General features: G+C 36.3%; 2 protein-coding genes across 2 annotated transcripts; both read left to right on the forward strand.

Moving 5' to 3' along the window:
- The first annotated feature begins 5,793 nt into the window (after nt 1–5,793).
- On the forward strand, nt 5,794–22,122 carry napgb (N-ethylmaleimide-sensitive factor attachment protein, gamma b). The gene is made up of 12 exons (XM_051700627.1): nt 5,794–5,998; nt 6,922–6,989; nt 7,138–7,222; nt 7,593–7,610; nt 10,290–10,320; nt 10,400–10,509; nt 11,091–11,157; nt 11,354–11,424; nt 14,650–14,728; nt 16,857–16,936; nt 17,460–17,589; nt 20,905–22,122. The coding sequence occupies exons 1-12, from the start codon at nt 5,943–5,945 to the stop codon at nt 21,043–21,045; spliced, it is 936 nt and encodes a 311-aa protein (XP_051556587.1). The 5' UTR covers nt 5,794–5,942; the 3' UTR covers nt 21,046–22,122.
- On the forward strand, nt 5,943–21,045 carry LOC127442758 (gamma-soluble NSF attachment protein-like). The gene is made up of 11 exons (XM_051700927.1): nt 5,943–5,998; nt 6,922–6,989; nt 7,138–7,222; nt 10,290–10,320; nt 10,400–10,509; nt 11,091–11,157; nt 11,354–11,424; nt 14,650–14,728; nt 16,857–16,936; nt 17,460–17,589; nt 20,905–21,045. Exons 1-11 carry the CDS (start codon nt 5,943–5,945, stop codon nt 21,043–21,045), a joined length of 918 nt encoding a protein of 305 aa, XP_051556887.1.
- Nucleotides 22,123–23,129: the final 1,007 nt, after the last annotated feature.

The following is a 23,129-nucleotide window of genomic DNA, read 5'->3' on the forward strand; positions in this document are numbered from 1 at the left end:
ATTGAGTACATATACAGTAAATGAACATACTTTCCAGAAGGCCAACAATTCACTAAATATGTTTTTTTTTTATTGGTCTTATGATGTATTCTAATTTGTTGAGATAGTGAATTGGTGGGTTTTTGTTAAATGTGAGCCAAAATCATCACAGTTAAAAGAACCAAAGACTTAAACTACTTCAGTCTGTGTGCACTGAATTTATTTAATACACGAGTTTCACAATTTGAGTTGAATTACTGAAATAAATGAACTTTTCCACGACATTCTAATTTATTGAGATGCACCTGTATATAAACTATAGTTTTGGCAAGTCGTTTAGGACATCTACTTTGTGCATGACACAAGTAATTTTTCCAACAATTGTTTACAGACAGATTGTTTCACTTTAAACTGACTATATCACAATTCCAGTGGGTCAGAAGTTTACATACACTAAGTTATCTGTACCTTTAAGCAGCTTGGAAAATTCCAGAAAATGATCAAGCCTTTAGACAATTAGCCAATTAGCTTCTGATAGGAGGTGTACTGAATTGGAGGTGTACCTGTGGATGTATTTTAAGGCCTACCTTCAAACTCAGTGCCTCTTTGCTTGACATCATGGAAAAATCAAAAGAAATCAGCCAAGACCTCAGAAAAAAAATAATTGTGGACCTCCACAAGTCTGGTTCATCCTTGGGAGCAATTTCCAAATGCCTGAAGGTACCACGTTCATCTGTACATACAATAGTACGCAAGTATAAACACCATGGGACCACACAGCCATCATACCGCTCAGGAAGGAGACACATTCTGTCTCCTAGAGATGAACATAGTTTGGTGCAAAAAGTGCAAATCAATCCCAGAACAACAGCAAAGGACCTTGTAAAGATGCTGGAGGAAACAGGTAGATAAGTATCTATATCCACAGTAAAACGAGTCCTATATCGACATAATCTGAAAGGCTGCTCAGCAAGGAAGAAGCCACTGCTCCACAACTGCCATAAAAAAAGCCAGACTACAGTTTGCAAGTGCACATGGGGACAAAGATCTTACTTTTTTGGAGAAATGTCCTCTGGTCTGATGAAATAAAAATGTATGTTAAAATTTAATTGTTATGTTTGGAGGAAAAAGGGTGAGACTTGCAAGCCGAAGAACACCATCCCAACTGTGAAGCATGGGGGTGGCAGCATCATGTTGTGGGGGTGCTTTGCTGCAGGAGGGACTGGTGCACTTCACAAAATAGATGGTATCATGAGGAAGGAAAATTATGTGGATATATTGAAGCAGCATCTCAAGACATCAGCCAGGAAGTTAAAGCTCGGTTGCAAATGGGTCTTCCAAATGGACAATGACCCCAAGCATACCACCAAAGTTGTGGCAAAATGGCTTAAAGACAACAAAGTCAAGGTATTGGAGTGGCCATCACAAAACTTCCGACCCACTGGGAATGTGATGAAAGAAAGAAAATCTGAAATAAATCATTCTCTCTACTTTTATTCTGACATTTCACATTCGTAAAATAAAGTAGTGATCCTAACTGACCTAAGACAGGGAATGATTTCTATGATTAAATGTCAGGAATTGTGAAAAACTGAGTTTAAAAGTATTTAGCTAATGTGTATGTAAACTTCTGGCTTCAACTGTGTGTATATATATATATATATATATATATGAGAGAGAGAGAGAGAGAGAGAGAGAGAGAGAGAGAGAGAGAGAGAGAGTAATTTGAAAGAACATAATTCAACCATAAAATGAAATTAAATGTTTTGACTGTTCATTAAAAACAAAAAAACAATTGTAGACCATTATTTAAAAAACATGTTTTGACTGTAAATAGAAATAACATTGTTAGAACATTCATTTAAAACAACAACAACATGTTTTTACTGTAATTACTGTGCCTCGCTTACAAATACATTTCAGTTTTTTAACCCTAAGACTTAAAGTAGGCTTCCACTATGCATTTTAAACTCATTTTGACTTAATATTTTAAGACCTAGAAACTTTACATTTCAGGTGCTTTCAAGCTCGACTCTACACCACAGTAGTAACCCACAAAACTCCAACATAATAGAAACTCTTCTTAATCTCAACATATTATTATTCATATCACATAAAAACACATAAAATTGCTCTAAATTTGACCTCTCCCCATCATATCTCATGCAAAGCATGCTGGGACAAAATATACGGTAATATACAGTTCACTACCCTTTATATTATTAAACATTATAAACATAAAGGTGCACTCAGTAATTTTTTCCTCATTAAAAAAAGTTTAACTCTGAAGGCATGAATTATAGGAAATCATGACCACTCACATTAAAATTAAGACTCATTACTCACATCAGTAACCTTATGAAAGCTGTTTTATTCTACATGGAGAGGGTCCACACATGGGGGCTGCCATGTTAGAATCACATGACCAGCTGAATACTACTCGTTTAATCTCAGTAACCGTCCTGTTATTGGACACTTTCACTCACTGATTAAAGTAATCATGGCTGACTGTGAATACTCAATTTCTACAATAACATCTAAAACTGGAAACTAGTGATTTTAAATTAAGCTGCATCCAAGCCACTAGGTGTCAGTGTCAGTCCAAGATGACACAAAGACAAAAGTTACAGAGTGCACCTTTAATTTATCAGCCTTCTGGAATTACAAATATCTGTTTTTCACTTCATCTGCTTTTTTATTTGATTTTTATCTGTAATGTAAGACAATAGAAGGCCACATGATGACTTAAATTTCATCAAGAGTGGCCGTTCCAGGATCAATAATGAATGAAGAGACAGTGTTACTTATAAAACACAAAACACGATCAGGGTAACACACGTGACACTAAAATAATGTAATAAGCATTAACTAAACTACATAAAACACATTTATGTCAATGTACATAACTGATAAAAAAAAAACAAAAACATATCTATTTCCATAAAATATAATGAATTGTGATCTCTCACACAGTGATTTCTGGGAATGCCCAATTATTGTTTTTCAATGTAACTTTAATAATAGTTTACCATAAAAGTATGTATTCTCTTGCTAGACATTAAGTACATTTTATAGTTAATTATATGGTAGCCTATTTTTAGATGTAGTGTTTGGTGTTTTTTTTATTTTATCATATTTTACTGTAAAATTACATATATTGTCTTATAAAATGTTTCAGCACACCTTCCTTTGGTCTAGGGGTATGGGAAGGTGGGTAACAAATGTTTTGGAGAGAGTGCAAGAGTGGTCCTGTCTCCAGGTCCCAGAGCAACCACAAATTACATACAACACCTGATGGCAAAAATATAACAATTTATTAAAGAAAACAGTGGGATAAACAGACACAGACTTCAGGAGTGGAACCGGCCAAAATAACAAACAAAAGACACTCTTCCTAGAGGGTTTAGAAAGTAACTTACCTATCGAAAAGATTTTGTATACACAAATCACTTCCCTAACTCCCTCCATATAAATAAAACAGGAGAAAACAGAATCTTTCAAAAGTAAATGGCATCCACCTCCCTACTAAAGTAATCCCACAACAAACAACTTAATGGGTTACACAAAGTAAAGCTGGGGTAATAACAGTGTAGAAATTGCACATTCATCTGTCAAGTATTTCAACAGGAGTATAAGCAGTACACAACTGCACATGACAAGATTGTTACACTACTCACTTTAGCACAACAACAAATGTAAGGATGGGACCAAGAGATAGAATAACTCTTGCAGGAGAAAATAATTCTCTGTGCATCTCTCTCCAAGTTGAAGAGAGTTGTGGGCCTCTTGTACTCTCCATTCCTCTGCTGAGACAACTCATGAGTAGTGATGAGCAGGTGGATCTCATTATCCTGCTTAATGGACAGCGAAAGTGACAAGGAAAGCACAGGGAGATACAAAACACACACAAACCACATTTAAATATCACCATCACAATGATATAACAGTAATACGTCCCTCGGGATGTAACAAAAATCTTTTTTTTTTTTTTACTCTATATGTCAGCTGTTAACCAGTTTTTTTACTGTAGCATTTTTAAATTATTTTTCTGTAATTTTTTTTTCACAGTTATAGAAATCCCAACACAAATGGATTAAGTAAACTTACTTTTTACATTACTACAGTAAGGGTATTTTACTAAGTGAAACTGAGTTGCTTTCATTTTAATGAAGTAAAATGAATGAGCAGCAAAAATAAATTTTACTTTTGAGTTTACTGAACTCCAGATACATTTTGACACTCAAAATTATTTGTTGAGTTTCATCATATTATGAGTACAGCATAAACTCAATATCTTGTGTCACAAATGTAGCATCAAATAAAGTTCAAAACATAACTTTATAAATAAAATATATTTTTTCAATGAGCAATATTTGCTGAAAATGTAAATTTGTTGTGAATAAATGTATTTTTAGGGAAATGTAACACTTTTATATATATATATATATATATATGAAATTAATGTTAAATTATACTGTTTTTTCTATAAAATATACATTTTTTACACTGAAAGAAATATTTTTCTATGGACATATTTGTTACAGACATTTCAGGTTAAAATGACATTTTCACATGTGAAAAACATGACTTATACCTTCATTTAAAATAGAATGCCTGTTTTTTATTTCAGTAACACATATAATCAGTTAAGACAGGGAAAATGCACATATGGTGTGAATAAATGTATTTTAGGGAAATTTAACACATTTATTGAAAAATGGGGAAGATATTCCATTTAACTGATTTTAACTAATATTTCAGCTACTATACCCAACTAAACTGTAGTATACAGTACATATACAGGATATATATACAGTGCATAGCCTACTTTTTGTATATGTGTACATTTTCAATGTTTGATGTTAATAAATAATGAAATGTGAATTAATAAGTGATTAAAAAACTAGGCAATTTGATAGCTGTTATGAGCAAAACATTTTCTATTAACTTTAGACACCTTTATTTCATACCCTTTCTACATCCTTTAATAGACTGTATATATATATATATATATATATATATATATATATACAGTACTGTACAACAGTGTTAGGCATTTGTGAAAAATGTTGCAAAGTGAGGATGTCTTCAAAAATAATGCCATAAATAGTTTTCATTTATCATTTAATGTCATACAAAGTCCAGTAAACATTAAAAAAGCTAAATCAATATTCGGTGTGACCACCTTTGCCTTTAAAACAGCCTCAATTCTTCTAGGTACACCTGGACACAGTTTTTCTTGGTTGTTGGCAGATAGGATGTTTCAAGCTTCTTGGAGAATTCGCCACAGTTCTTCTATCTATTTCAGCTGTCTCAATTGCTTCTGTCTCTGTATGTAATCCCAGACAGACACGATGTTCAGTGGGAGCTTTGTGGGGGCCATGCCATCTGTTGCAGGGCTCCCTGTTCTTCTATTCTATTCTATTTGCAAAAGTAATGTTTGGGAGTCAAAAATGTATATTTCCTATTGACACACTAAAGCTGAAGATATAAATAACCATCTTAAGATAAATGTTTTTGTGAAGCATCTTATGTGCCTAAGACTTTTGCACAGTACTATATATATATATATATATATATATATTGCACTTTATACAGTATATTTACAGTGAAATATATTTATACAAATTATTTTGTAATATATTTTTATTATCTAAAATTATGTTTTACATATTTTAATTTTTATTTATGTTCCTTTTATATTGAATTCTGGACTGTTGTCATTTAGAGAGAGAGAGAGAGAGAGAGAGAGAGAGAGAGAGAGAGAGAGAGAGAGAGAGAGAGAGAGAGAGAATCGCAGATGTGTGAGATGGTGTACTTCAGCTTCCCTCTCGGGCTCCCGTAGAAAAACACCGTGACGTGATGAGGTCTTAAGGAAAATCAGGATAATCTACGTAGCGGTCCATCATCATCCTCCTCCCGAACAGCGGGTTGGTGTCCTCTTCATCCGCTGAACGAGTGCCATGGCCGCACAAAAGATCAACGAGGCGCACGAGCACATCGCCAAAGCGGAGAAATGGTGAGACAAGAGCATAGAATTATAACAGAACAGATCTATTCTCATTCATTTCACTGTTACATACAAACACGGGAGTTATCAGTAGCCTCCTGCTGGCTGGCATTGTGGCTTCAGTGTTGCTGTCAATCAAACTGTCTATATGAGTGGCAGGTGACGGAGGTCGTTATCATATCTAGATAATTATGTGAGAAGATGAAGGTCGCAGAAGTGCGTTTTGTTGCTCCATCATTAATATAGCGTTATCCAGCGACCGTGATTGCGTAATCGTGCTGGAGGTTACCTTGACGACAGCTGCTGTGGTGCTGATGTTGATATTAAGGCATCTTAAACTCTATCCAGTGGGAATATGATAATGTGGGTCATTCCTACCATGCAGTACATTTTCTTGTCCCCATCATATAAGACCAGGGCTAATTGTCACAATGTCTCAGAGTCCAATCGCACAAATTTGTTTTGTCTTACAGTAGTTTTGTATGACATCGAGGAAAAAAAGAAGTGAATTTTATCCCCCAAACTAAATGTAAATATATTATTTTTGTAATAGCAGTAGGTTAAACAAGTGAATACAATAAAACCAAACATTGTCAACTGGCAATGTCAGGTTGGGGCAAGTTGTCCAATTAATATTTTAATTATGTATTTTTGTTTAAATGGATGTTTTCCAATTAACGGTTTGTAAATTTATGTGGATGTATTATTATTATTTTTAAATAGAAACCTTCTAAATAAGGGGGGAAACCTGATTATTGATTTTTTCAAATGAATCCTGCAATACTGTTTAAAATGGACATCTTGGTTCTTGGACCAACATGTCTGAATGTGGGTTATGGGGGGGTTGGTATTGGTCTGGGAATGGTTCTCAGAGGGTCTGGTCTGGTACAGGAGAGAATGTGTCTGATGTCATTGTGTTTTATCTCACACAGTTTAAAGACCAGCATGACTAAATGGAAGCCAGACTATGATGGAGCCGCTTCAGAGATGGCAAAAGCAGGTGATAAAGCTTTCTTATAAACTGTTAGAGATCTTGCACTGACAACACTGATGCCGTTTATATAAAGGAAATTGTGATATTTGATTTACCTGAGATATTACATTTAGCCTACTTATTTTTACATAATGTCTGTTTTCTGTTCTATTAGCTGTGGCTTTCAAAAATGTGAAGCAATTTGAGCAAGCGAAGGACGCGTATCTGAAGGAGGCCGAATATCACACAGAAAACAAAGCGTATCCTTCTTTATCACAACAGCACACAATTCTGCATTTCCAGTTACTATTAAAGGACAGACTCGGAAAGAATCAGAATGACATTGTTACACCACCAAACTAGAGCAAAATTTGGGCACTTCAGTCTTATGACAATTGTTTTATTTCATCTGTTGATTTTACTTTATATGTTAATTACGCAATATGAAAATATGACATATACAGAATGATGATATACCATAATGTATATTCTGATAGAATATTAGGCTACATTTTTATAAAGTAGAATTGTATGTTCAAACATGTTTAGATTCAGATTGAGTAGTATTTGTTTAAGATGGTTTTATTCTGTCACATTAAATACTTTTATTCACTTAACTAAATATCACAGACTCTTCCATGCAGCAAAGTAAGTAACAGTTCATGTTATCTATTAACTATTACCTATGAACTATCTATAGATAGCACTCTATTATACACTATAATACATTAACCATCTATACGTTACTAATTATTCATAGTTCAATTTCTTAACAATATCTATAATTTAATAATTATCCATAGGTAATTATCTAATCTATAATAACTATCAATCAATTTAACTACAGCTACAGTGGCAAGAACAAATATGTGAACCCTTTGGAATTACCTGCATTTATGTATGAATTTGTCTTGTAATTTGGTTACAATAATGAACAAATGCAATCTGTTTTAACTAATAAAACACAAATGATTGTATTGTTCTTGTACATATTGAATACATCATTCAAACATTCACAGTGTAGGTTGGAAAAAGTATGTGGACCACTAGGCTAATGATGTTAACAAAAGCTGATTAGAGTCAGGAGTTGGCAAACCTGGCATCCACTTAATGAAACAAGATTGGATGTGTGGGTTAAAGCTACTTTGACTTGTAAAAAGCACTCAAACATTTTAAGTTTGCTATTTACAAGAAGCATCTGCTGACGTGAACCATGCCGTGCAAAAAAGTGATCTCAGAAGACCTATGATCAAGAACTGCTGCTTTAGAGGGCCTGGCTAGCTCAGTGGTAAAGATGCTGGCTACCACCCCTGGAGTTCGCTAGTTCGCTAGTTTGAATCCCAGGTTGTGCTGAGTGACTCCAGCCAGGCCTCCTAAGCAACCAAATTGGCCCGGTTGCTAGGGAGGGTAGAGTCACATGGCATAACCTCCTCGAGTTAGTTCTTGGTGGGGCGCGTGGTGAGTTGAGCGTGGTTGCTGCGGTGAATGGCGTGAAGCCTCCACACGCGCTATGTCTCCGTGGCAACACGCTCAACAAGCCACGTGATAAGATGCGCGGGTTTACGATCTCAGATGTGGAGGCAACTGGGATTTGTCCTCCGCCACCCTGACTGACGCGACCATGAGGATTTAAAGGCACATTGGGAATTGGGCATTCCAAATTGGGAGAAAAAAGGGGAAAACCCCCCCCCCCCCTAAAAAAAAGAACTGTTGCTTTGCATAAAGCTGGAAAGTATTACAAAGTTATTTTGAAGAGCTTAGATATTCATCTGTCCACAGTTAGACAAACTGTCTATAAATGGAGACGATTTAGTACTGTGGGTACTCTACCTAGAAGTGGCCGTCCAGCCAAGATGACTCAAAGGGCACACCGCAGAATGATCAATGGGGTAAAAAAGAACTCTAGAGTGACAGATAAAGACTTGAAGGAATCACTGGAACTGATTAACATCTCTGTTTATGAGTCTACTATACAGAAAACATTAAACAGGTATGGTGTCCATGGCAGGACATCACGAAGGAAGCCGCTGCTTTCCAACAAAAACATTGCTGTGCACCTGAAGTTTACCAAAGACCACTTTGATGCTCCACAACACTACTGGGAAAATGTTTTGTGGGCTGATGAAACTAAGGTTGAATTATTTAGGAAGAACACGCAGCACTATGTATGGTGTAAAAAGGGCACTGCATACCAACAAGAGAACATCGTCCCAACATTGAAGTACGGTGAAGGGAGCATCATGATTTGGGGCTGCTCTGCTTCATCGGGGCCTTGACCGCTTGCCATCATTAAGAGGAAAATGAATTCCCAAGTTTCTCAAGATATCGTACAGGATAATGTCAGGGTGACTGTGTGCCAGCTGAAGCTCAGTAGAAGTTGGGTGATGCAGCAGGACAATGACCCTAAACATCAAAGTAAGTCCACTACAGAATGGCTTCAAAAAAAGAAAATCCACCTTCTGGAGTGTCCCAGTCAGAGCCCAGACCTTCACCCAATAGAGATGCTGTGGAATGACCTCAAGAGAGCTGTTCACACCAGACGTCCTAAGAATATGACTGAGCTGAAGTAGTTCTGTAAGGAAGAATGGTCCAAAATTCCTTCTGAATGTTGTGCAGGTCTAATCCGCAGCTACAGGAAACGCTTGATTGAGATTATTGCTGCCAAAGGAGGATCGACCAGTTATAAAATCCAAGGGTTCACTTACTTTTACCACAGCACTGTGAATGTTTAATGAGTTGTGTTCAATAAAGACATAAAAGGTTGTTTGTGTGTTGTTAGCTTAAGCATGTTGTTGTTTGTTTGTTTTTATGTGTGACTTTGATGTAGATGAGATCACATTATATGACCAATTAATGCAGAAAACCAGCTAATTCCAAAGGGTTCACATACTTTTTCTTGCCACTGTATCTATAATTTACTAATAACCTGTAGTTAATTTTCTAAACTACAGCTATTTATAATTTAATAACTGTCCAGAGTTAACTTTCTGAACTATAGCTACCTGTACTTTACACATTTTTCAATAGTTAATTATCTAAACTACAGATGTTAATCATTTTTATTCTGAACTATAGCTATCTATAATTGACTTACTATCCTTTCTGTACTATATCTACATGTATCTACTGTATAATCTACTAATTATCCATTGTTAGTATGGATACTCACTGTCTATAATTTACTAATTATTAATAGATTAGATATTTAGTAAAGTTGTATAGATCTGTTTAAATCAGTTTTATGGGAAATCACACATTTCATCTAACATACTGTATATTCTCTCACCGTGTTTTCACTCATAATAAACATGTCTTTATTCTTCTCAGGGCGTATGAACAAGCAGGCATGATGTTAAAGGTGTGTTAAATACTGAATACTCAATCTTATAGACTTTACACTGAAACAGTAAGTGAATGACTGTCATGTGCACTCAAAGGATATGAAGAAAATGCCTGAAGCCATTCAGTTAATAGAGAAGGCCAGCATCATGTATGTGGAGAACGGGACCTCTGGAACTGCTGGAATGGCTTTGGACAGGGCTGGGAAGTAAGTGTACAGACCATTGATATTTTGAAACACTTCTTGATAGGTTGTTTTGACTATATTGTATTATATTGTTTTAATCTCGAACAGAAGCTTTTGAAGTCTGTGGATCAGATCAGGTAATTGAAATGAAAAAGTTTGGGAAGTTGTGTGACATGCTATATTCCATCTAAAACTATTTGAAACAGGAATGTTTAAGCATACCGATTCAATTGGATATTTATACTTTTAAAAATTCATTTGACACACCGCAGGACCCTTTAAAATGAACTAGTGAAGGCAAAAAGGTGATTAAAAATGGTGAAAAACAGAACAGAAATGGTAACCAGTCATATACAAAGATATACAATTATACATTCATTTAATGTATAATTCCTAGGATTTACTCAATTCATAAAAGGGAATTACAGAAAAGAGCCACCTGTTATTATTATTGTTATTATTATTTTTTTCAGTAGAAGGAAAACTGCCCGTATGGATGCTTCAGTTTTGTTCTTTACATACCTTGAATTGTGTGAATACAATAGGTGTATGATGGTTTTCTTACCATTACCAGTGTTAACAAGTAACATCCATTTCTACAGACTGGTTGAGCCGATTGATCTAGAGAAAGCTGTGGACTTGTACCAGAAAGCAGCATCTGTGTTTGAGGTGAGAAAATGCAAAACATAATTCACAAAGCACGTTATTGGCAGTGTGTCTCTTTATCAGTCGGTAATATGAAATAATGCTATAAATGATCATAAATCATAAGATTATAATCTTTAATCATTCAAGTTTTAAATGCTATAGATGTGTCCTGAATATTCACTAATATCTCATTTGAAGTGGTGTTTGGTGTGTGCAGAATGAAGATCGTCTCAGACAGGCGGCAGAACTTCTGGGTAAAGCCTCCAGGCTGCTGGTGAGACTGCGCAGGTGAGGATTAAAGCAATATGAATTAAAGGAATACTTCACCTAAAAAATACTAATTTTGTCATTTACTTACATTTACATTTACCTCATGTTGTTCCAAACCCATGGAAGGATATTAATGACAGATGTCTTTAAAACACAAAAGTAAATGCATTACATGAACAGTGCTTGCATTTTTGAGGATGCAGTTTCATATGGTTTTATATTTAAGCTGCAATATAACAAACCACGCTGCACTCAAACTAGGTAAAACCTCACATCGATTTATATATACAGAGGCCCCAACAGATCAAAAAATTTGCAAAAAGTGCCAAGTGCAGTAGCAAACATTTTTGGGATCACCCCTTCATCTGTGCTAAATACATATAAGCAACACACCAGCAATTATTTATAGTACAAGCTTTTACCGTTAACATTCTAATATTGGGTATAACAGGACAGCCAGTCGAAAAGATGTAGTTTTATACATCCAAAGAGGCATAGCTTGTACAGACATATACATATATACATATATCAAGATTTTACAATTTTATTGCAGTCTATACTAAAAAAAAAGGTGAAAAAATTGTGAATGAAAGAGAAAAAAATTGCCTGGCCAAAAAAAAAGTTTGGATTTAAATAAGCAGATACTTAAGAGTCTTTGTTTGGATCATTATTGCAGTGATAATTATGTTTCAGCTGGCAACAATTCTTTTAACCATAACTGATGCAGTGTGTAGCTTCTCATTCTTAAACAACCATGTCAGAAGACGTATCCCGTGGTCGTGGACATTTTTGTTTGGCTGAACAGTAAGCATAAAGTTTAATGGTAAACTGAAAACCAACATAAACAAATGTGCAGCGCAGCTGTGTGCGTCTCTTTCTCTCGAACCGGCGCCTCCGGCCGCCCTTTATCTCGCTCTCCTGCTGTTCAGCTGATTCAGCACCGGCCGTGCTCCATCACGGCCCGGCCACACCCTCCTCTTCATCACAATGTTACTGTGTTTCAGAAGGGGCAAATTATTGGCCTGCATCAAGCAAAGAAAACAACTAAGGAGATTGCTGAAATCACTGAAATTGGGTTAAGAACTGTCCAACGCATTATTAAAACCTGGAAGTATAGTGGTGAACCGTCAGCTTCGCAGAAGAAATGTGATCGGAAAAAAATACTGAATGATCGTGATCGGAGATCACTAAAACACATGGTGAAGTCACATTGTAAAAAATTGACAGTAGAACTCGCAGCTATGATTAATAGTGAAATTAAGAGCATTTCCAGTTACATAATGCGACGAGAACTTACAGGATTGTGACTAAACAGCTGTGTGGCCACAAGAAAGCCACTTGATAGTGAGGATAATTGGAAAAAATGACTTCAATTTGCTGTGGAGTATAATGATTGGACTGTGGAGCATCCAAAGTGATGGGTGCGTCAGGGTAAGAAGGGAAGCGCATGAAGCGATGCGCCCGTCATGCAGAGTGCCCACTGTACAAGCCTCTCGAGGCAGTGTTATGATCTGAGGTTGCTTCAGTTGGTCAGGTCTAGGCTCAGCAAACGTTGTGCGGCAATAAAATTAAAAAACAATCAGCTGACTACCTGAATGTACTGAATAACCAGGTTATCCCATCAATGGATTTTTTTATTTCCAGACGGCACGGGCATATTCCAGGACAAGAATGCCAAGATTCATCAGGCTCAAATTGTGAAAGAGTGATTCAGGGAGCATGAGGAATCATTTTCACACATGAATTGGCCACCACAGAGTCCTGACCTTAACCCCACTGAAAGTCTTTGGGATGTGCTGGAGAAGACTTTACAGAGTGGTTCGACTCTCCCGTCATCAATACGAGATCTCGGGCAAAAATTAATGCGACTCTGGACGGAGATAAATTCTGTGACATTGCATAAGGTTGTCGAAACAATGCCATGACGAATGCACACCGTAATCAAAGCTACAGGTGGTCCAACGAAATATTAACTTTTTTTTTTGGCCAGACAGTATATTCTGTGATATATATATATATATATATATATATGTATATGTATGTGTGTGTGTATACAAGCTATGCCTCTTTGGATGTATAAAACTACATCTTTTCGACTGGCTGTCCTGTTATACCCAATATTAGAATGTTTACGGTATAATTATAATTAATTATAATTATAATAATTATAAAAAGCTTGTAAAAGGTAAAAGCTTGTACTATAAATGATTGCAGGTGTGTTGCTTATAGGTATTTAGCACTGATAAATGGGTGATCCCGAAAACATTTTGCTACTGCACTTGGCATGTTTTGCACATTTTTTGATCTGTTGGGACCTCTGTATAAATAAATTGATGTGAGGGTTTTCCTAGTTTGAGTGCAGACATTTTTTCCCTTTTTTATATTTAATCTGTAAATATTTCAATTGATGAAGACCAAGCGCAACAGGGAAAGGTCCTCACCAAATAAAACTTATCACATTCTGCATGTCAAACTAAAAAAAAAAAAAAAAAACTGTTTAAAATGACTTTATTGTTTATTGTCAAGATTAATAAAGTTTAATTTATTTATCAAAACTGGCAATTGTCCAGGTTCTCTCCATGTTGCTCTTGATCTTCATCAACACTCTATTGCAATGTTGGATTTCCAACCTAATTTTAACCGCTGAAATTTTAGAGGCGGATTTGCAAAACAAAATATAATGGACCGAATATTACCTGTTGAATAATAAAGATGAATAATAAAAAAAAATATAAAACCAGATGAAATTTCATTCCCCAAAAAATGCAACCACTGTTAATGCGATGCGTTTATTTTACAGTTACTGCAATTCAGTGTGCTTTTTTGTTTCAAAGACATTTGTCATTAATATACTTCCATATTCTTTAGTCTGTGAAACACAACAGAAGAGGTTAAAAATGTTCACACCAAGAGTGAATGGTGACCAGTAGCTGGCAAGGTCCATAAAGAATAAAACAGCATGATAAAAGTACCATAAAACTTGTTCACATGACTTGTGCACTATATTCCAAGTCTTCTGAAGCCATACGATAGCTTTCTGTGATGGATAGGCCAAATTTAAGGAATCATTTATTAAAAAATGTTACGTTCTGCTCCCTGGTGCGTTCACAATACGTTCACAATTATTTTTGGACTCATGGTGGAATCTCATCTCTAAGCCCATGAATCTGATGTTTTCATTTGGTACCTGTTGACCTTACATTTACAGTATGAGTTTTTTACATTGTTTGTTATTGTCCACAGGTTGGATGAAGCAGCTGTTTCCCTTCAGAAAGAGAAGAACATGTATAAGGAAATTGAGAACTACCCCACCTGCTTTAAGGTACATATTTATACATTCAACTGTATTTTATGTCACAGAGAGAGAATAATGGTGCAGTAAGCCAGGGGTTTTCAAACCCAGCGGGCCACAAGGGGGTCTTCAGAAAATTAACAAATAAAAGTGTAAAAATGTAGCTGGAAAAAAGTTTGACATTACAAATTTGACATTATTACTGTTTTATTCTGCTTTGAAGACTGGTTGGAAATCACGAGACACTCTGAAGCAGTTTTGGGCTGCCGCCAGCAATTTCTCACACTCAAATTTAAAAGCTCACCATTTACACATACTGTGGAATAATTGCAAAAAATTGGTCTCATTTTTCAGAGAAGCCCTCAAATAATAAAAAAAAGACTAAATTATTCATAAATTATATTGTATGTGTTTATAATCTTGTGATAAACAGAAAGTTATTTTTCACAAAAATCTTTTTTCTTGTCCTAAATTTGTAAGCATGTAATTTTGGTTCCGTTCACCCCATCTCCCTACAAATAGTCTTATTTTATTCCAATAGATGGCAGGAAGGACTAGAAAAAATATTTTTCCTCTATCACCTTCCATCACAAAATGCTGATTTGAAATGTAAGTGGTGCTATAATGCATTTTAGCCATTGCAGATGTGTTCGTCCATAGACGTTCAGTCTAATTTTCAGTTCATGCACCACCCCTATTTTTTCATCGAATATCTCGGCCTCTGAGTGGACTAGAAGCTCAATCTAGGTGTCATTAGGAAGCTGAGATTCTCCCCTTTGTGATATATAACATTTTATCATTAATAGTCGGTAACATATATTTCTGATGATTTGTTTAGCATGCATGACATCTAAGATATAACATTTGATTATTCACACAAGCAAGCTCATACAAAAGTAAACAATAGCTAATTTTTTTAAAGAACTTCCTAAGGTAAAAGCAGATATAAAGTTTTTAGCTATTTGGGGCTTACAGCATTAGTTATTGGTGCATAAATGAGACGTTTGTGAAAAGTTCAGATTCTAAGCTTTCAAATGATACCACATATGCCTGACTTATGTATACGGGGACTTGAACGTTTTAAGCGTAAACGTTTTTTGTGCGGATGGGTCCTCAGAATTTAAGAGGTTAATTATGATTATTTTATTCCATTGACAGCCATAGGTTTTAACAGTAAAAACTAATGTGTAAAGGCAAAATCAATATATTTGGAGATAATATTTTACAGTAATAATTTATTTTAACTTTAGTACAATCACCGATCCTCCACCAAATTTCACAGTGGGTGCGAGACACTGTGGCTTGAAGGCCTCTCCAGGTCTCCGTCTAACCATTAGACGGCCAGGTAGAGGATCAGTGATGATCTGGGGGTGCTTCAGCAAGGCTGGAATTGGGCAGATTCGTCTCTGTGAAGGACGCATGAATCAAGCCATGTACAAGGTTATCCTGGAAGAAAACTTGCTTCCTTCTGCTCTGACAATGTTCCCCAACTCTGAGGATTGGTTTTTCCAGCAGAACAATGCTCCAAGCCACACAGCCAGGTCAATCAAGGTGTGGATGGAGGACCACCGGATCAAGACCCTGTCATGGCCAGCCCAATCTCCAGACCTGAACCCCATTGAAAACCTCTGGAATCTGATCAAGAGGAAGATGGATGGCCACAAGCCATCAAACAAAGCTGAGCTGCTTGAATTTTTGCACCAGGAGTGGCATAAAATCACCCAACAGCAATGTGAAAGACTGGTGGAGAGCATGCCAAGACGCATGAAAGCTGTGATTGAAAATCAGGGTTATTCCACCAAATATTGATTTTCTTCCTAAGTCAATTACATTTTCAAATATATTGTTTCAATAATTCTATACTAATCACAAACTTTAAATGAATAGTTTTATGTTTTTCCATTGTTTTTTATTCGATTACGTCATTCGCAGTGCTTCATGGAATAGAAGGTTCATTCCCTCATGAAAGATGTTAATAACACAGTCTAGTAACTTTGTATTTGTGTCTGATTTTCAAATACATTTTTGCGGGTACTGTTGCGATCTGTAGCCACTGACAATACAAATTAGTCCACTAAAACATCTTAGTTTTCAATAATTTTCTAGTAATTTCAACAGATGGTTTAATTCACTGGATGTTTATTGTTGTTATCTGCAGAAAACTATCGCACAGGTGCTCGTTCATCTCCACAGAGGTGACTTTGTGGCTGCAGACAAGTGTGTGAGAGAAAGTTACAGGTATGACTGCGAAACTGTGTTACTTTGCAATATTCTTCCAATGAATTCAAATAAATAACAAAACAATTGTTCTTGTTTATCTAATTTGAGGGATAGTTCTCTTAAGGTAGGTCCTTTACTCACCCTCATGTCATTCCAAACCTGGATGACTTTCTTTATTTTGTGGAACACAAAAGGAATGTCTAGGCTGCTCTTTTCCAAATAATGAGGCTGTCAAAAAAAGTGCCATAGAAGTAGTCAATATGACTCATATATTCCAAGTCTTCTGAAGTCACACGATAGCTTTTTTACTCTTGATGCACCATACAAATACTGTTCCTTACATACTTTAGATTTACCAAGGTAACTATAATTTCCACCAAAATACCATGGTTAGCTACTACAGTTTCTGGAAATGAATATGGGAACTCCTCCAAAAAGCTTCTGAAAGCTTATGAAACTGATTTTCATTGAAAGTCTAAGTATAAGAGATTGCATAGTATATGCAAGCATAATCATGTATTGTTGTGTTACCTCTCTCGAGTCTCCCGGGCTTCAGTGGCAGCGAGGATTGCGTTTCAATGGAGACATTACTGGCGGCATATGATGAGCAAGATGAGGACGATCTGGTGCGTGTGTGTAACTCGCCTTTACTCAAGTACATGGACAATGATGTGAGTACTTGACAACATTCATCACACTAAACAGAACAATAATAAATGTGCAGATCACAGAAAGTCATTAAGCTGGTATTTGTGACAACATATGGATGATTTGGTTACACTTAAAGGAATATTTCGGTTTAATACAAGTAAAGCTCAATCAACAGCATTTGTGGCATAATGTTAATTACCACAATAAATTATTTTGACTCGTCCCTCCTTTTGTTTAAAAGAAACAAAAATCTGGGTTACAGTGAGGCACTTACAATGGAAGTGAATGGGGCCGATCCGTAAACATTAAAAAACTGACTGTTTCAAAAGTATAGCCACAAGATGCAATCAATAAGTTTTTTTAAATGATTTTAGTATGAAAAAAAATCACACTTTTTCTGTGTAAAGTTATATCTAATTTTACAACTTTGTTGAGTAACACTTTATTTTAAGGGTCCACAATAATGCACTAGTTAGGCATGAATAAGCCAGTAATTAATAATTAACTCAATGTAGACTAAGGCTATCTTAGCCATAATTTACAGCTTATTGAATGTCTTATTTTTGTATAGAAAGCAATGTATTAATGCTCTGTTTCAGAGGTCAAATTTCAAGTTTACTAAACAATTTTAAGCCAGTAATTAAGGCTAATTAGTATTGGCCTTTCAAATCTATTACTAATAAATTACTAAAATCTTCATTTTTGTTGTTGTTGTTTCAATTAAAATAAAACTGAACTTTGTTTTTAGTTTACTGCAAATACTGTAAACACCTAATAAATGTTAAAATAAACAAATTGACAAATTAATCAAATTGTCTTAATTTAAGATTAATTTCATTGAATGAAATTAGTTCATTAGTAGTAGTTCTTTAGTAACAATTTATTAAAACCAGTACTAATAATTAACTTAAAATGCCACCTTACAAGTGTAAAACAATCCAAAATTTGAATAGGCTAAAATACAACTTTATAACAGGGGTTCAAGTTGTCTTTAATACAAAATTATAGCAATTTATTAGTAAAACCAATTTCAATTAGTCATAATTACTGTCTTAATATATTTAAATAAGCTTGAATACCACCTAATAAATGCAAAACAAACCAATGAGTTTAATAGGTAAAATTTTCACTTTAGAACAGGGGGTCAAGTTGTTTTTTATAGAAAATGTATTAAACTTGATTTATGATGGATCTCTGAAATTGAGTATTAATTACTGTACATTACTTCAACACAAAAATAAGATGTTTAGTAAGTTATGGCTAAGATAGACTTAAGGCCCTTTGGCCTTAACGCTTCATTCAGTTACTTATTTTTGTGTAGAAAGTAATGTACTGTACAGACCAGGGACATATGCAAGGATCCTTTTTTGGACTTCAGTTCGGCTTTCAACACCATCATCCCAGCTATACTCCAGAATAAATTAAACCAACTCTCTGTTCCCACGTCTATCTGTCAGTGGATCACCAGCTTTCTGACAGATAGGAAATTCACTTTCAGCACTGGTGCTCCCCAGGGATGTGTGCTCTCCCCACTACTCTTCTCCCTCTACACAAATGACTGCACCACCAATGACCCATCTGTCAAGCTCCTGAAGTTTGCAGATGACACTACTGTCATCGGCCTCATCCAGGATGGTTGAACAGCTGTCTGTCTGGTGCAGTCAAAACAACCTGGAGCTGAACATGCTCAAAACAGTGGAGATGATAGTGGACTTTAGAAGGAACACCCCAACACTGACCCCGCTCACCATTCTAAACAGCACTGTGGCAGCAGTGGAGTCATTCAGGTTCCTGGGCTCTACCATCTCACAGGACCTGAAGTGGGAGACCCACATTGACTTCCATTGTGAAAAAGGCCCAGCAGAGGTTGTACTTCCTTCACCAGTTGAGGAAGTTCAACCTGCCACAGGCGCTGCTGATACAGTTCTACTCAGCAGTCATTGAGTCTGTCCTCTGCACTTCAATAACTGTCTGGTTTGGTTCAGCATTATATCAGATATCAGAAGACTACAAAGGACAGTTCGGACTGCTGAGCGGATGATAGGTTGCCCCCTGCCCTCCCTTCAAGAACTATACACTTCCAGATTGAGGAAAAGGGCTGGAAAAATCACTCTAGACCCCACTTATCCTGCCCACTACCTTTTTGAACAGTTGCCTTTTGGCCGACGCTTCAGAGCTCTGAGCACCAGAACCGTCAGGCACAGGAACAGTTTTTTCCCCCAGGCTATCCATCTCATGAACAGTTAAAACTGCCCCATTGAGCAACAATTATGTGCAATACACAGCTTAGGCTATTTATGTTTATCCAACATATCCTACCTCTTCTGCCATTACATTCCCTTGCACTATCTGTATATAACAGATTTGTATTTGTACATACTTACAGTGTATATATATATATATATTTTTTTTGTCTTATTGCGTATTTCTATATATACTTATATTTTCTATTCGCTTCTTATTTTTGTTCTATTTTTTTTTATCTCTGTCTTGTATAGTTTGTGCACAGGACGCTTTTTCACCAAGACAGATTCCTTGTATGTGTAAGCATACTTGGCAATAAAGCTCATTTTGATTCTTATTCTAGAGGATTAAATAGCATACATCAATATTATCAATAAAAAATTAAAAGTAGCTCATATTTACACTTATATATTAAATATTTGACACTTTTTTTTTTTTAAATTCGTTTTAAATTATTATTATTTATTTTTGTATCCCCTTTTCTCCCAATTTGGAATACCCAATTCCCACTACTTAGTAGGTCTTCATGATGGCGCAGTTACTCACCTCAATCCGGGTGGCGGAGGACAAGTCTCAGTTGACTCCGCTTCTGAGACCGTCAGTTCGCGCATCTTATTACATGGCACGTTGTGCATGACACCGTGGAGACTCACAGCATGTGGAGGCTCATGCTACTCTCCGCGATCCACGCACAACTCACCACGTGCTCCATTGAGAGCGGGAACCACTAATCGCGACCATGAGGAGGTTAACCCATGTGACTCTACCCTCCCTTGCAACTGGGCCAATTTGGTTGCTTAGGAGACCTGGCTGGAGTCACTCAGCACACCCTGGATTCGAACTCACGACTCCAGGTGTGGTAGTCAGCGTCAATACTCGCTGAGCTACCCAGGCCCCCAATATTTGACACTTTTAAGTATTTGTACTTATTTTATTTTTTTATACATGAATTGTGGAATTACTCAGACCTTGTATGTATCATAAAATGACCAATATGTATCTGTAAAAGGCTGTGACACATTTGGGAGTCTAAAGGTGGATAAAATACCTGTAGTGGTGATAATAGTTCCCTTTCCACTCTGTTTGTACAGTATGCCAAGTTGGCCATCTCTCTGAAGGTGCCAGGCGGGGGAGGTGGTAAGAAGAAGAAATCTACCGTTGCTCCACAAGGGGGCAGTGGAGCGCCCCCACCAGCTGAAGAAGATGATGATTATGAAGGAGGTTTGTGTTAGCAGACAGAATGACTCGCCTCCTCGAGTGCGTGTGTGTTAATGAGTATATTAGTGTTTTCTCCTTTTGTGAAAAGTGGAGTCAGTCCTGGTTTTAAAGAATTCTCTTCCTGTGTGACTCGGCCGTGAGAGTTTTCTGTGTGTTTACACTTGTAATACACAGTAAAGTTTAAGGTCAACATGAAATTGAGCTTATTTACTTTTTAATACACATTTTTGGTCTTATTTTGCATGATTCATAAGTTCACGTTATTTCCGCCTCTGAAATGGCTTTCCTTTTTTTAATTCATATCCCTCTTATTTTACAAGCCCTTACTACAAACTTCTGGTTCTATTCTGGTATGAAACGCCCACTTGTCACAGTCTAATTAATTCACAATTAATGAAATAAATCTCCCGGCCTACATTTTTGTCTCATTGTATATCCTGTTACACTCGGAAATACGCCACATAACTAAAGTAAATGGGTTGCAAACACTATTTCATGTTGACTTTAACACGAGCCATTGACTTCCATGTAACACTTAAAGGAATGGTCGAGGTTCAATACAAGTTAAGCTCAGTCGACAGCATTTGTTGCATAAAGTTAATTACCACAAAAATTATTTTGACTCCATACCCCATTCATATATATATAAAGAAGCTAAATTCGTTGTTATAGTGAGGCACTTACAATGGAAGTGAATGGGTTTAATCCTTAAATGTTAAAATACTCACTGTTTCAAAAATATAGCCGCAAGATGTAAACATTATACGTGTTAACATGATGTTAGTATGGAAATATCAGGGAAATACCAGCATGGCACCATTTACTAGATTACAGGGTTTACATCGTCATGACAAAATCATGTTAACACATATAATGTTTACATCTTGTGGCTATACTTTTGAAACAGTGAGTATTTTAACATTTACGGATTGTCTTCATTTACTTTCATCCTTTTTTTTAAAGGAGGGACAAGTCAAAATAATTTTTTGTGGTAATCGATATTATGCCACAAATGCTCTTTATTGAGCTTAACTTGTATTGAACCCGGAATCAGCCACAACATTAAAATCATCTGCCTAATATTGTGTAGGTCCCCCTCGTGCTGTCAAAACAGCGCCAACCCACATCTCTGAATAGCATTCTGAGATGATATTCTTCTCACCACAATTGTACAGAGTGGTTATCTGAGTTACCGTAGACTTTATCAGTTCAAACCAGTCTGGCCATTCTCTGTTGACCTCTCTCATCAACAAGGTGTTTCCATCCACAGAACTGCTGCTCACTGGATGTTTTTTGTTTTTGGCTCCATTCAGAGTAAATTCTAGAGACTGTTGTGTATGAAAATCCCAGGAGATCAGCAGTTACAGAAATACTCAAACCAACCCATCTGGCACCAACAATCATGCCACGCTCAAAATCACTGAGATCACATTTTTCCCCATTCTGATGGTTGATGTGAACATTAACTGAAGCTCCTGAACCGTATCTGCCCTATTTATGCACTGCTGCCACACGATTGGCTGATTAGATAATCGCATGGATGATTGTTGGTGCCAGACGGGCTGGTTTGAGTATTTCTTGGATTTTCACACACAACAGTCTCTAGAATTTACTCTGAATGGTGCCAAAAACAAAAAACATCCAGTGAGCGGCAGTTCTGTGGATGGAAATGCCTTGTTGATGAGAGAGGTCAACAGAGAATGGCCAGACTGGTTTGAACTGATAAAGTCTGCGGTAACTCAGATAACCACTCTGTACAATTGTGGTGAGAAGAATATCATCTCTGAATGCTATTATGAGATGCGGGTTGGCGCTGTTTTGGTGGCACAATTTTAGACAGGTGGTTTTAATGTTGTGGCTGATCGGTGTATTCCTTAAAAGTGGTACACAAAGACTGGTTGTTTTTGATGTATATTTCTGGTGTCGTGCTATTTAATAATGTTACATGTGGTATTGTTTTCTTTTAATTACGTAAGGAAAAGGTGTAGTCGTGTATACAGAATCACTTTATTTTAAATTGTGAACAGTCTGTGAGTCGAAGTATAGTTAAATTATTTATACAGCTTGTAACATAATATATAATTGTCCATTATGTACA

The sequence above is a fragment of the Myxocyprinus asiaticus genome, chromosome 6, assembly GCF_019703515.2.
Source record: "Myxocyprinus asiaticus isolate MX2 ecotype Aquarium Trade chromosome 6, UBuf_Myxa_2, whole genome shotgun sequence".
Classification (NCBI taxonomy): Eukaryota; Metazoa; Chordata; class Actinopteri; order Cypriniformes; family Catostomidae; genus Myxocyprinus; species Myxocyprinus asiaticus.